The sequence below is a fragment of the Crocodylus siamensis genome, chromosome 10 (genome assembly GCF_052110815.1).
Source record: "Crocodylus siamensis isolate JL-2025a chromosome 10, ASM5211081v1, whole genome shotgun sequence".
NCBI classification, from domain to species: domain Eukaryota; kingdom Metazoa; phylum Chordata; order Crocodylia; family Crocodylidae; genus Crocodylus; species Crocodylus siamensis.
In genome coordinates, this window is record NC_143404.1 from 46,883,501 (window position 1) to 46,896,561 (window position 13,061).

General features: G+C 45.2%; 1 protein-coding gene across 2 annotated transcripts in view; it reads left to right on the plus strand.

Annotated features, from left to right (window-relative positions):
* The window catches only part of ZNF341 (zinc finger protein 341), a 56,777-nt gene that overhangs the window by 34,616 nt on the left and 9,100 nt on the right, over positions 1-13,061 (plus strand). The window contains exons 10-15 of one of the 2 annotated variants that reach the window (XM_090064913.1): positions 5,061-5,269; positions 7,321-7,417; positions 9,250-9,382; positions 10,523-10,634; positions 12,016-12,086; positions 12,651-12,713. In XM_090064913.1, the coding sequence (XP_089921039.1) occupies positions 5,061-5,269; positions 7,321-7,417; positions 9,250-9,382; positions 10,523-10,634; positions 12,016-12,086; positions 12,651-12,664 (636 nt within the window). In that variant the 3' untranslated portion in view covers positions 12,665-12,713. The remainder of the gene's footprint in view (positions 1-5,060; positions 5,270-7,320; positions 7,418-9,249; positions 9,383-10,522; positions 10,635-12,015; positions 12,087-12,650; positions 12,714-13,061) is intronic. The other variant, XM_090064912.1, reaches the window with a different exon arrangement.

Here is a 13,061-nt window from a genome sequence, read left to right on the forward strand (position 1 = left end):
ACACAGCTAGCAAAGTTCCCAGTGCTACACAAGTATCTTAGGCTGTAGCTCTCGCTGAGGCATGGGCAAACATTATTCCTGTGACAACTTCTATAGTTACAAACACGTACTGTCACTTTTGGGAAGTCCGAGGGAGGGGGCCTATGAAATCACATTGCCATACCTGCCATGCTGCTTTTCCTTCACATAATGACAATGGGACAGTCGGGCAGGGTTTTAGTCGCATTTAGTAGCCATTTAGTAGCCATTCCTTCTACTACCATCCAGGAGTCGCTATAAATATAAATGGGCCTTCTAGAGCGTGGGCCTTCTGCTAATTCCCACACAGCCACTCCGAGCACTGCTTGGAGCTCGGCATACTGTGTGCTTTTTCTGAGGCCTTGTGATACTACTTGCTTGCCATCTCAAATCCTTAAGGTGGCTGCTCTCCAGGGATGACCTCGAGCAGACCGATCTATGAACCAGACTTCAACATTGACTGAGGTCTCCATTTCAGGTGAGAAAGGAGGTGCTTCTTTAATGGGTAAAGGTTCACTGCAGCTTGTTTGATCAGGATAAACATTAATTGTACTTTCTGTGACTCTTTCAACTAATACCCTCTGGGTAATCCCTTTGGGGTTACTCATTGGACTTGGCTCAGAATGTAATAAATCCACCTTTGGGCCATGGTGTCTTGGGTGGTAGCTGGTGGTCTGACAGACCCATTCTGAGACTAGGTATCAGAGTAGTTATAATTGTGGCTAATTCTCCTCTCAGTGCTTCTGTGGCTTCCAGGGCTGCTGCTGCTGCACACAACATCTGTTCTAAGAAAGTATACCTTGCTTCCACCCCTCTCCAGCCTCAGCTCCAGAATCCAAGGGGTTTTCCTTCTGCTTCTGAGGACTCCTTCTGCCACAGGCTCCAGTGTGGTCCTCCTTCCAAGACGCCTATATGAAGCCAAAGCTCTTCTTCTGGACATCATGCTACTAGGGAGGCATGAACAGTTGCTGCTTCTTTAAGGGCTTGTAAGGAATATTTATGCTCAGGACCCCATTCCCATTTATTTCTCTTCTTACATAGGTTATACAAGGGATGAGCTAATACGCTAAACTCAGGAACATGCATGTGCCAAAAACTGAGTGCTCCCAATTGGACTTATAGTTCTTTCACATTAGTGAGAGTCAGGGTCTCCACTATATTTTTCAGCTCCTCAGTTGGTATTGTGGGCCCCCTCCATTCTGCCATTCTATTCCTAGGAATTCACATTGGGGCCCTACCTTTCAAATTTTTTGTTCAGACAGTATAAATCCAAAGGTAAGCACTTTCTCTTTTAATTATTCAAAGTCCTTCGTGGCAGCCTCTCTGTCTTGAAGGCCTACCATGACGTCATCTATATACTGCCACATGTGTATGTCAGGGTACTTTTCTTGAACTTCACAAACTATTGTAGCTAAAACCCCATGAGCCAGGGTGGGGTTGTGTATCCACCCCGGGGCAACACGGTGTAGGTATACTGCTGCCCCATCCACATGAAAGTAAATACTGGCCAGTGGCTTTCCTGGATGGGAATAGCAAAAAACAAGTCTTTGATATTGATGGATCCCATCCACACAGGTCCATAACACCAGATGCTTTCTGTCAAGGCTGATAGTGATGGGACAGCAGCTGTTAAGGGTCAGTATTAGCATTCAAAGCTCGAAAGTCAATAGTCAGCTGCCACCCTCCATTTGGCTTGTGCACTGGCCACACTGGATTGTTATATGGTGAGTGGGTTCAGATAATAGCCCTGTCTTCTAACTGCTGACTTATGATACACTGGATAGTTTGGGAGGCTTCAGGGGGAGTTCGATACTGGGGTCTGTGTACTTTTTTCATGGGAGGCAGAGTTAGTGTGATCATGCTACATCGAGTTACAGCTGTTATAGCTGTTTCTTCTGTTTCTCGGTGAGGCACTGCACACCCAAACTGGCAATTTTCTTGTTCAAGGGCAAACTGCCGTCCTCTTAGAACATTAAGTCCCAGTAAGCTTGGTCCCTCTTTAAGTATTACTGCTGCTGCTGTTACCTTAGAGCCATTAGGTAACACGAAGTTTGCTCAGACCAGATGTCCTGGTTGTCTGGTGCCTCTGACTCCAGTTACTTGATAAGGGGTTCCTTTTTCCCCCTTCCAATCTGCGAAATCTAAAATGCAAATCTGGGCACCCGTGTTTAATAGCATATCAATTGACTTTTCACTTTGACTTAATTGAATTTGTACAGGTATAAGAATTAAGGGGCCAATATTAACTTTAGATACCAGTCCCCAGCCTAACATTGCCCCCATTGTGGCTCCTTTCTTTGGGGGTTGGGCTGGCCAGACTTCCTAGGCCACGTGATCAGGTAGGGTAAAGGCTGGCAGCCCTGCATGTGCCTGGGAAAATGTTCATCAGTCTCCTCCTCTCCATTTTCCCAGAGGTCAACTTCCAGTCTCTGCCCATAAAGACACTGTCTGATCTGGTGGAAGGATGGCTCCACAGCCTGTGCTAACTGCGCCCTTTTCTGGAGGGAAGCGGCCACGCACGTGATCATAACTTTTCCCTCCCTCTTTTCCAAAGTCTCCAAACGGCTCTGAGCAGCCCGCGCCGCCTTGCACGCCACGCTGTTGGAATCTCTCACATCTTCTAACTTCTTAATCAGCCGGGTGACCTGTTCCCAGAGCTGGGTGACTTCTTCAGCCCCTAACTGCAGGCATGTGGCCAGCAGCCACGACAGGCACCCCTTCCTGGGTTTACCCCAGGCAGCAGCAGCAAACCTAGCCCAATGATCAGGTACAGTTCCCGGGTGACTCCAGGCAGATCTCAATCTATCCTGATCTCACCCGGGATTCTCCATCCCTGTCACCTTAAGCAAAGGCACTAATGGAGCCCATGCAACTCCCTTCCTCCAACATTTCTCTCCAGACCAAAGCCTCTCAAACCTGTTCGTGATGCCAATTTATGTCCCAGCTGCCTGCAGAGGGTTTAGATTGAGAGTGTGGTCAGGGGTAGAAAGGTAGGAAAGATTTATTGTCTTAAGAAAAACACAACTACGCGTAGTAACAAGATAGACGATGACAGACAAAAGCAATTCGCTATGGCAACTTGTCGGCAGTCCCTCTGATGCCCGATACACAGCAAGCTTCTCTTTCCACAAAGTTCAGCGAGGTCAGGTGTCCCTGAACAAAGCTGTCTGAGGGGTGCCGGGAAGGACCCTGGAACGCAGTTCTTGGGCTCCTTGAGGTCCACGGGCTCACTGATCCAGGCAACAGCTAACTAATCCTTTTCACAGAGCTGCATCTTCCTTCTGAATGGTTTCCAGATATTTCAGCTAATTTATGGATTCTGAAAGACACTGATAACGTACAACCACTTAGATTCCTTTTTCTTCGACTGTCCTTAGACTGACCAATAGCAGTACAAGCCTTCCATTCCTTTGATAAGGTAATTTTAACTGCGCCACAGGACTTTACTACTTCTAGGCTTTGCTAAATTTACCAGGCCTTACTTTATACAAGGCCTCACTACATTTTAAACTACTGTTAGGCTTTTAGCAACAACTTATAGCTTAGTATCTAAACAAATACAGAAAAAACACTTGGTCTAATCTTTATAGAACCTTCAGCAAGTGTTTTTATCACATAGACATACTTTTCAGCTGCCACAGGAGGGTGAGGTGCCCATGCTTCTTTCTGGCATCATGCCCCTCCCCATCCCAGGGCACCTGGCTTGCTTGCCTGCCCAGCCTTACACTACTGCTCTGAAGTATAATCCAAGGCAACATCTAGGAAAGCCCCAACAACTCCAGTCTCTAACCCTTTTTTTCTTTGGTTTATCATGTTCATTTATGATGTTTTTGGAGCAAAGACTAGGACTTTCTATGTCTCTACAGAAATGAGCACACTGGGTCTGGTCCTGAGAAGGTACATGGAGATGTTGCTTTGCTTGTAGGTCCACTCTAGTCTCAGGCACAGTATTGAAAGTCTGCCCACTTACAGAGTCTGGCTGCCAGATGTGACAGCTAATGAGATGAGTCTTTCTTAGCATTGTATGTCAGTGATAGTGTTTTCTGGGGAGGGGGCATCACCCCATTTAGGCTGACTGCTAGGAGGTGGCCGGTTCTCATGGCTCTCTGCAGCTGGTGAAAGTTATCCTGAATGAAGAGTGCAAGTAACTTTCACTTTACCACTTGCAAGGGGATGCTGTTGCCTTTACTGGACCTATAATGAACAGCATTGGTAATGCTGTTACACTGTGATTGTGACATTGAAATAATTACAGTATTATGTAAAATCTTCCCCTCCCAACTATAAGAAACAGTGAAAAAAGAACCAGGCATTTTTAACACTTTTGTGCTCCTACTGCTGGTTAAAGAGCAGGGCTGAGCTAACACGTTGCTTTTGGAGTGCTCTTGTAATCATTGACTCTGTGTTAACAGGGCCTGGGTAAGACACTGCTTTAATTGAAATTGCTGCTTTTGTCATAAATGCACAGGTTAATTTAGCTTAATCCAAAATGGAAGGAAATCCATAGGTCCCCAGTGACAGAGGTCAACATTAGTGGTGATAATTTGAAAAAAGTATCTAGGTGGGGGAGCTTTTCCAAGATGGAAAGAGTCATAAATCTCCTAAATCCCAGCGGAAATTCATTCAAGTTAGGTATCTTCCAGCTGTTTGTGCCCTTGAAATTTCCTTTATTTGTAATTCATGGGTAATTTAAAGCCACCTGGCTTCATTCCAAAGTTGGTAAATGTCATTCCGCAGATGGAGAAAACTGAAGTGCAAAGGTTACAGGTGGGATTTATTAAAAACCCCAGGTGGTTTAGGAGCACAAGTGCCAGAGGTTTAATGAAACCCATACTCCTAAAGTACTTATGCTTTTGAAGACTTGCTGAAGTTGGCAGTGCCAAAGCCAGCACTACTGTCCAGGAATCCTGATTTCTTGCCTTCTGCCCTTCAAACTAGAGGCTACTGCATCAATGGCAGAGGATTCACACTATTTTTCTCTCTAGTTGTTATTGATCTAACAGTTTTTCTTTCTGCCCCTGTCCCCCTTCTTCTTCCTCCAGGTGTACAAATGCGTGGTGAAAAGCTGCGCTCAGACATTCCAGAAGCTGGAGTCCTTTCTAGAGCACATCAAGAGCCACCAGGAGGAGCTGAGTTATCGCTGCCATTTGTGCAGCAAGGACTTCCCCTCCCTGTATGAACTGGGTGTCCACCAGTACTCCCACAGCCTGCTGCCCCAGCACAGCCCCAAGAAGGACATGGCCATATACAAGTACAGTAACAATCAAACCAGAAATTACCAGGCTTGGCATTGCAGGCTGATTGTGTTTTCTCTGAGACCATGAACTTACAATGCAGTAGAACAAGCGCGTCCAGCTTCACAGTGGCTAGGCTGCATACCACAGAGCCTGCATGCTGCTGGGGCTACATGCTGTATGGGATCCCAGGACCCTTGCCATATGCAGCCATGTGAACAGTACAAGCCCCTACCCCTTCCTCATCCCCATCCCCATCCCCATCAATATGAGCTTTCTTCCACTGCTGCCACTGAGCAGGCAAGTTTCCCCCCCCCCTTGTTGCTATTGCATGAGCAGTGTGATATTTCCCTCTGACACTGCTGCATGCCCAAACTTCCTGCACTGCTGGCTAGATAGAGTGCTGGGCCACTTCCATGCTACTCTGCTTCAAAGACTCTGGCCACCATGACAGAAGCAGGAGCCTACGTGCCACACATTAACCCCCTTATAGACTGGATAGTAAAGGAAGCAATTGGGCCTGTGATTGTGTTTGCTGACATAATTTTGGGTGTACACATTATGTAGCTGAGTGTTTTTTCACCTGGCTGTTACAGGCAAATGTTTCAGGAGCAAAATACGAGCCTTAGGTCTGGGTGTTGCAGGTGAAAATGTGACCTCTTAGGGTTCTCTCTATTCACTTACGGAGAATGTGCTGGCTAACTGCATGAATAAAGTGCTTCAAATAGGCACACAATTGGAAGTTATTTAGGTATCAGGTACAGGAGCTATGTCCATGGTTATTCCCCAGCAATCTCACTTTCTCTCTTTGCAAACTACAATTCGCTTGGTCAACTTGGAAAAATCCATATATGGGTGGAGGGGAAGTGCGACTTCTATGACTTACTCTCTGTTTTGTAAACTTCTGCAAAAGATCATTTAAAGTGTTGCAGAAGCGCTTGTAGAAATATTTACGTAGACTGTGCATGGTTCTACTGGAATGCACTTGGAGCTGTTTGTAGATTATGCAGGGTTATACCAAGCGACTGCTGTTTCTTAGATACCCATGTCATTTCTTGTAATGCTGAGGAGTTGGGGTTCATCTTGCATTATTGGAGATGACAGATTGTCTGGGAGGGCTCAGCTCTGTCTGGTATATTTGATTTTTCCCTCTTGGTTCATCAGAATGGGGAAGAAGGTTTTTAAGTAAATAAATCTTTACTAAAGGCTTGTCTAAATGGGGAGATGGTCTGAAAGAGCTATAATGGAATGGTTCTTCCATACTAGCTCCCTGTATGGGCACTCAGAGTGCCAAATAAGTGTGTCCACACAACGAGTTTTTATTAGATACTGCACTTTGGAGGTACTTCTTAGCAGATTTGGTTGTTGCTTTGGGACCAGCTCAAGTGTGAGTGGAAATCAGAACTTGTGAATTAATGGAGGTGGGAGCACAGGTGGGGAAGGAGGTTACTTGATTCCAGATATTCTGAATGTTGTTACTGTTTTTAACAAAACATCCTGGATTATAATACAAACTGAAGGTAAATGCAAAATAACTGTCTAGGGCAGGGGTTGGCAACCTATGGCCTGTGGGCTTGATCTGGCCTACAAAAGTTTGATCTGCCCCGTGGTAGTGATCAACAGCTGGGGTGGACTAGCAGCATGCAGGAGCATTCTGTAACGGGGAATTGGTGGCATGTGGAAGTGGGGTACTAACATGGAGGCCTCCCAGAGAGTATGCCCTGCAAAACTGCAGCTGCCACTTTTCTAATCAATTAATCCACTGTTGTCCATTGCCACTGGCACCCATGTCACTTGGCGATAGTAGTGAGCAGTGGCAGCAATTGCAGTAGGGGGACATGAGAGTTCCCACTAGATTTGGAAAACACTGGCCCAGGGTGACATTTAGTGGCATGCAGAAGCAGGAGGATGGTAAAGGAAGTGGCCAGTTGCAAGCAGAGTCCCACCTTGGAGCTAAACCACTTTGCTTCAGCCTTCCCTTTTTTAAAGGTTGCCGACCCCTGGTCTAGGGTGTGGTGTACCCATCCTGACCAGTCCTTACTTGCATGCTCTTTCCTTTCTGATTCAGATGTGTCAAGTGTGTAAATAAATACTCCACCCCAGAAGCCCTGGAGCACCATCTGCAGACAGCAACGCACAACTTTCCCTGTCCTCACTGCCAGAAGGTGGGTGGGTGCCATTGGCCTGAGATGACCATAAAGATGTTTGAGTTTCTGAGGGAAGTGAGAGAATCTCCAATGCCCTTCCCATTCCCATACTACCTCAGTCCTCTAGGAAGTTTTGAGAGAGAGGAGAACATATCTTGGGCCTCTGGCTCCCTGGTTTCTCTCAAGCAGAGTATGTTCCTTCTCACAGTGCTGGCTTTTCTGCTGTGCCCCAATTGCTGATCATTGGTCAAATGCAGAAAACTTTTCTGCCCTCTCCTCAACCCCACATTGTACTGAATTCCAGTGCTGCAAAAGGCACTGGAAAGTGCTCAGCATTTTACAAAATCAAGCTCTTTTATTGTATTGCAGCATTAAGCATCAAAATCAAGCTCTTTTTATTGTATTGCAGCATTAAGCATCAGCCTTGTTCTTCTTCCCTCCCAAAATCACTGAGGCCAAAATAAGTAAGGCCAGTTTCAGGCAACTTATGTTATTTCGTATCCCCTTGGCTTCTCCCTTGCTGTGACTTTGAGGTTGTTCCTTTGCTGAGCTATTATGTGGATGGTACCTACAAAGTAGATGGGTTGTGGTTGACAAGGCTGGGGTTCCCTCAGGAGCCCCTGCATTGCTTTCCCATCTGTTTTGCCTAGGTAAACTCTTTGTGTCTCCTTTCCCTGTTGCTGTCTTTTGGATGAATACCACATGTCCATGGAAAGGGCAAACCTGTCCTACCAGTATGTCTGGCACTGGACTCCTCCTCTGGGTAGCCTGTGTTTGGGGACAGTCTGATCTGTGCTCCAGGGGGCTAAGAGGCAGAACTGTGGGGTTTTAATTCTATTCCTTTTTGTTGTTGTTGTTGCAAATCCAGACTAAAATTTGGACACTTTCTTATAGCAAAGGAAGTGAAAATCCTGTAGTGGGGGCAGGAACAATGTCAGAGGAGTGACCACTTTGTACTGAGGTAGCTCAGGAAGGGGAAACATATCTGCCATGGTTAGTAATCTGCCTTTTTTTTTTTAATGTGTTGTCTTCCTCCACACCAACCCCCAAGAGACAGCTGTCCTCTTTGTAAGGATTTTGGACACTTCAGAGTTAGCTTTAGAACTGCCGTTCTGCATGTCTTCACATAGGGCTCTCAGTGTGGTTTCCCCCATCGATTTTGTGGGACAGTGATGGCAGCATTGGACTTTCACTGCTAGAAGGTTATTTAGGTGGGGTGGGCAGCTACTGTCCCCTACAGGAGTTATTAAGCTGCTTCTTTCTGGAACGAGTATAGTGCAGTGGTTCGAGCTGAGCACTAGGAATCAAGACTCCTGGATTCTGTGGTCAGCTGTCTTGGAGATTTGCAGTGTTACTTTCTGCAGATCATTTAATTTCTCTAGTTTTCTGTAGTGGTCTCTAGTTTTCTCATTTGTAAAATACACAGTTGATGATGTTGGTAATGCCAGATCCTTTGATGTATAAATACTCTGGAAACCTGTGATGGAAGATGATTGGGAAGTGTGCAGTATTATGGAGACTGCAGCTGGTCACATTTCCAGCTTCTGGAAGTGGGTGGACTAGGTTTTTTCCAGGGAGAGGTTGCTTCTCAAATTCCATTTTGTTACATGGCATTTTTGCAAGGGTCAAGCTTGTGCTGCTTTAGGATCTGAAGCTGGCTTTAAGCTGCATATGTATTTTCTTCATAGAGAACTCTGCAGGCCTCCATGACACTTCCCTTTTGATTAGACAGGATTGGTTTGTTTTTCATGGCAGTAAAATCTCCTTGTACACACATGCTTGCTGACAGGGACAGTTTCACTCTTTGGTGGGGAGCAGGTGCTTAGCCTTTTCCTTTTCTTTGTTCCCAGGTGTTCCCTTGTGAGAGGTACCTACGACGGCACCTCCCCACGCATGGAGGAGGTGGCAAGTTCAAGTGCCAGATCTGTAAGAAATTTTTCCGCCGGGAGCACTACCTCAAGCTACACGCCCACATTCACTCGGGTATGTACTTCCTTGCATCTCCTCCACTTTGCCAGGCCTCTCCCCACTGAGGCTCCTTCAAGGGGCAGAGATGTCTGAGGTATGAGTTATATTTAGTGATGCATTCACTACCCCAACCTGTTTCCTGTAGCAACTCTGTCTTAGTCTAACCCAGATAGGCACCATATTATGTGACCTTTGGTTCTGTTTGCTTTTTAAAGTAATAAAAAACTCATTATCAGGCTGATGATCTCACGCTATCACTGGCTGGGCAATGAAATTACAGTGCAGGGCCAGCCTGCTCATATCCAAGGCTTGTAGAAGTGAAGGAGGTGGAGGAGTACTCAGTGGGAATTATATCTGTCTGCCCTTTGGCAAGAGAGAGTGTTGCTGACAAATGGGACATTGAAGGGTAGAAGCAGAGTGACAGCATAGAAGTAGGAAGGGCAAGTCCTGTTAGTAGTTGTGATTTGGATTTTTATGTCCTACTTGAGAATAGGAACACCCCCAAATGTGTTCCACTGATTGAGTATGAGTGTCTCTTTAGGGAACACTTGTACTTGAAGAAGTGCTTGAAATGTGGGAAGCTGTAGATAAATTCCATCATCTCTGTTCTTATTGGGTTGGAAGTTGTGAGGCTTCTCTCTTTCCTCTTGCTCACTGACACAGCATGGAGAACCAGCAATACAAGCAAGTTGGAGAAGTTGCATTGTCTTCAAGTGTGCCCTTTTAGAAAGAATTTGGGGTTCTTCTGCAGTCTCCCTTACCTCCCTTCCCTAACCTGAGTTTTATGGGCCTATCGCCTTCCTCACAACAATCTTCCAGGATCTCATTGTAGCCACACCTGAGTGTAGGCTATAGACAGTGTCTTGCAAGCCCCCATACTTGAGTCTAGGCATACCTATATATACAGTGGATCAAGAAATTAATTGTGGTACACAGTTAACCTACTGTTAGATACTGGGCCAGATAGGGCTGAAGGAAAAGTCTTTCCACAACATGGCCATGGCTGCTTTCATGCACTAGGGAAATCAAGGAAGGAGTAAAGCAGATATTAAGGCTTCTGTCCAGGTGCAGGAATTACAAAATTATTAGAACAGTGGTAAGCCCTTGGTTCCAGTGCAGCTTGTATCTCCCTAACTGTCTTTGTTTCCTATACAGGTGAAAAGCCCTTCAAGTGCTCAGTATGTGATGCAGCCTTCAATCGGAAAGATAAACTGAAGCGACATATGCTTATCCATGAGCCTTTCAAGAAGTATAAATGTCCCTTCTCGTATGTATCAAATGGTCTCCAGCAGTCAGGGGCAGAGCTGGTTTCATTTGTTACTGAAAGTATATGAAGTTTGGGGAGGGCAGGCCTCCCTGGGGCTATGCTATGGGAAGGCTGCCATGGGATTCTCAGAGCACCTCAAATCATGGGGTCCCAAACAGGGAATTGGGCACTAGGAACTCCTAAGTTCTAGTCCCAGTTCATCTCCCCATAAAGTGGGTTTGGAAAAGTCACTGTCTCTGACCTTAATTTCTCCCTGTGTAAAATGTGGCTGCTAATTCTTATCTCCTCATGACATTTATTTGGTTCATACCTGTTTGGCATTTTTTAAAGTAAACAGTGCTAAGTATTATCATCACTGGGTTGCCTGAACAATTGTACACCCTGTCTGCTCTCTACCAAAAAGCAGTATTGTGTTACACGTGAGGCACTTGTGAAAGTTCCTTAGTAGAGTTTCAGAATGTCTCTAAGTATTAAACTAACACAGCATCTCCAAGTCAGAGACATACTATGTTGGCAGGCAGGGTGGGAAAGCTGTCTCATGGTCCCATGTCCCCTGTATGAAAAGAGGGCTTGAGTGATGATGTACATGCATTCTGACTCCTGTCACCAGTGCTATATTCATTTAATGCTTGTCCTGTTTACATCTTTAAATAATGTAATTGTTGCATGGAAAAAAAGAACATGAAGCTTTGTAATAATTCTTCCCAGTAGGACAGTTCTCCCTGAGGTAGAAGCGGCTGGCTCTAAAAATGTGGAATGGACATCTCTTACTGCTTGGGCTGGAAGAATCCTCTCCCATGAAAAGTAACTGAAAAGATGTTAGCTATCATGACAGGAGTTTATGAACACAGAAACTTTCTGTCTCTTAGTTCATATGGAGCAAGATGGCAGTAGGGCCTTGGCAATGTACCAGAGTGCTAGGCCCAGGGTTCTCTGACATTCCAGCACCTGTGGGTAAACTCTGCAGACAAGAAAATGCCTCTAACTCAGTTGTAGGTTTACCTGAATAGTCTAGGATGACTTTTCTTCTGTCCTGGTCAGCTTTCAACTACTTTTGATAATATCATGCCTCCAGCAAGGAGGACAAGCCTGTAATACAGAACTTGGAATATGCTAATGATGTACTCTGGAGGAAAAGGGGAATGTATGACTTTCTGATGGAAACCAAATATATACACCTTGCGGCACAGGTATTTTTGCCATAGGCAGGAGACTTGCAATTTTGGATTCCCTGTCATAATACCCAGTGATTACTCTTAGAGAACACCTCTGTGCTGCTGAGGAGAGTAACTTTTATCTGAGAGCTAACATACATGCTTTTTTCTGTCATCACCACTCCCCATTTGATTCATGCTGGCTACTGGGATTTTTGTTGTTACAGAAGTCACACGGGATGTAATAAAGAGTTCAACAGGCCAGACAAGCTGAAAGCTCATATACTGTCCCATTCAGGTAAGTGGGACTGTAGCATTCCCCTTGGTTGTCGGAAGCTGTGAATGAATATACTGCTGGAATCTATTCCAAGTGCTTAGAGAGTCTATTACAGAGAAGTATAATGATTAATTTCCCAATTTAATTTTGCTTATCAAAGTGGTGAAAGGCGTTAGACCTAGTGAGTGGATTACTATCCCTCTTTTTAGAAGTGATTTAATATTAATCCTTCCCCTTTCAGTATTGTGGCTAGATGACACTTCTCTACACTGTATTTAGTGCGTGGAATCAGTGTCATAAAATAATCCATAGAGGAAGACGACAAATTCAGATTTTCAGAGCAAATTGCTCTGAAATCGCATCTTGTTAAGTTCCTAGACAATGCAAAGTCAGTGCTTCCCTATAATGTGCTCTTCAGGCTTTATTCCACTATCATTTGAGTGACAGAGTTTCTTTTGTTTCCCTGAAAACTTTTCCCACAGCCTAAGACCAGGAGTTTCCCACATAGTAAATCTAAATGTCTGAATGCCACTCACTTGCTCTCCAAAAATCCCCAGCTCGAAATTTCTGTCTCCCTTGCTGCAGGCCGATCTGAGTGAGCCCTCCTTCAGCTTGCTGCTGTGTCCGAAGTTCAGGCACATTTCTGAGGTGATATAAATGATAAGCAGTGTGGCAAGGCTGGGGTATAAGGACTCTGAAGCAGTGCCAGGATATTTTGTGTGCTCTCTGGCATGTTAATATACAGAACGTTCTATCCACTCCAAACCCAATAAGGCCTCCCTTTCAAAAGCATATCTTTTGGTATTTGGCTCAGTTTCTGTTGGAATTTCATATCTAGCTCACCACAACTAGAAACCATTTTTTCTGTGCATTGCACTTTTTGTCCAACAAATGACAAAACTAGAGTGCTCTCCTTCCCCTGGCTCCAACTCAGTGGCATGAGGCTTGGGGAATTTGGGGGAGGGATGGCAGTATTAATTGTCACTGCTCCCCTGC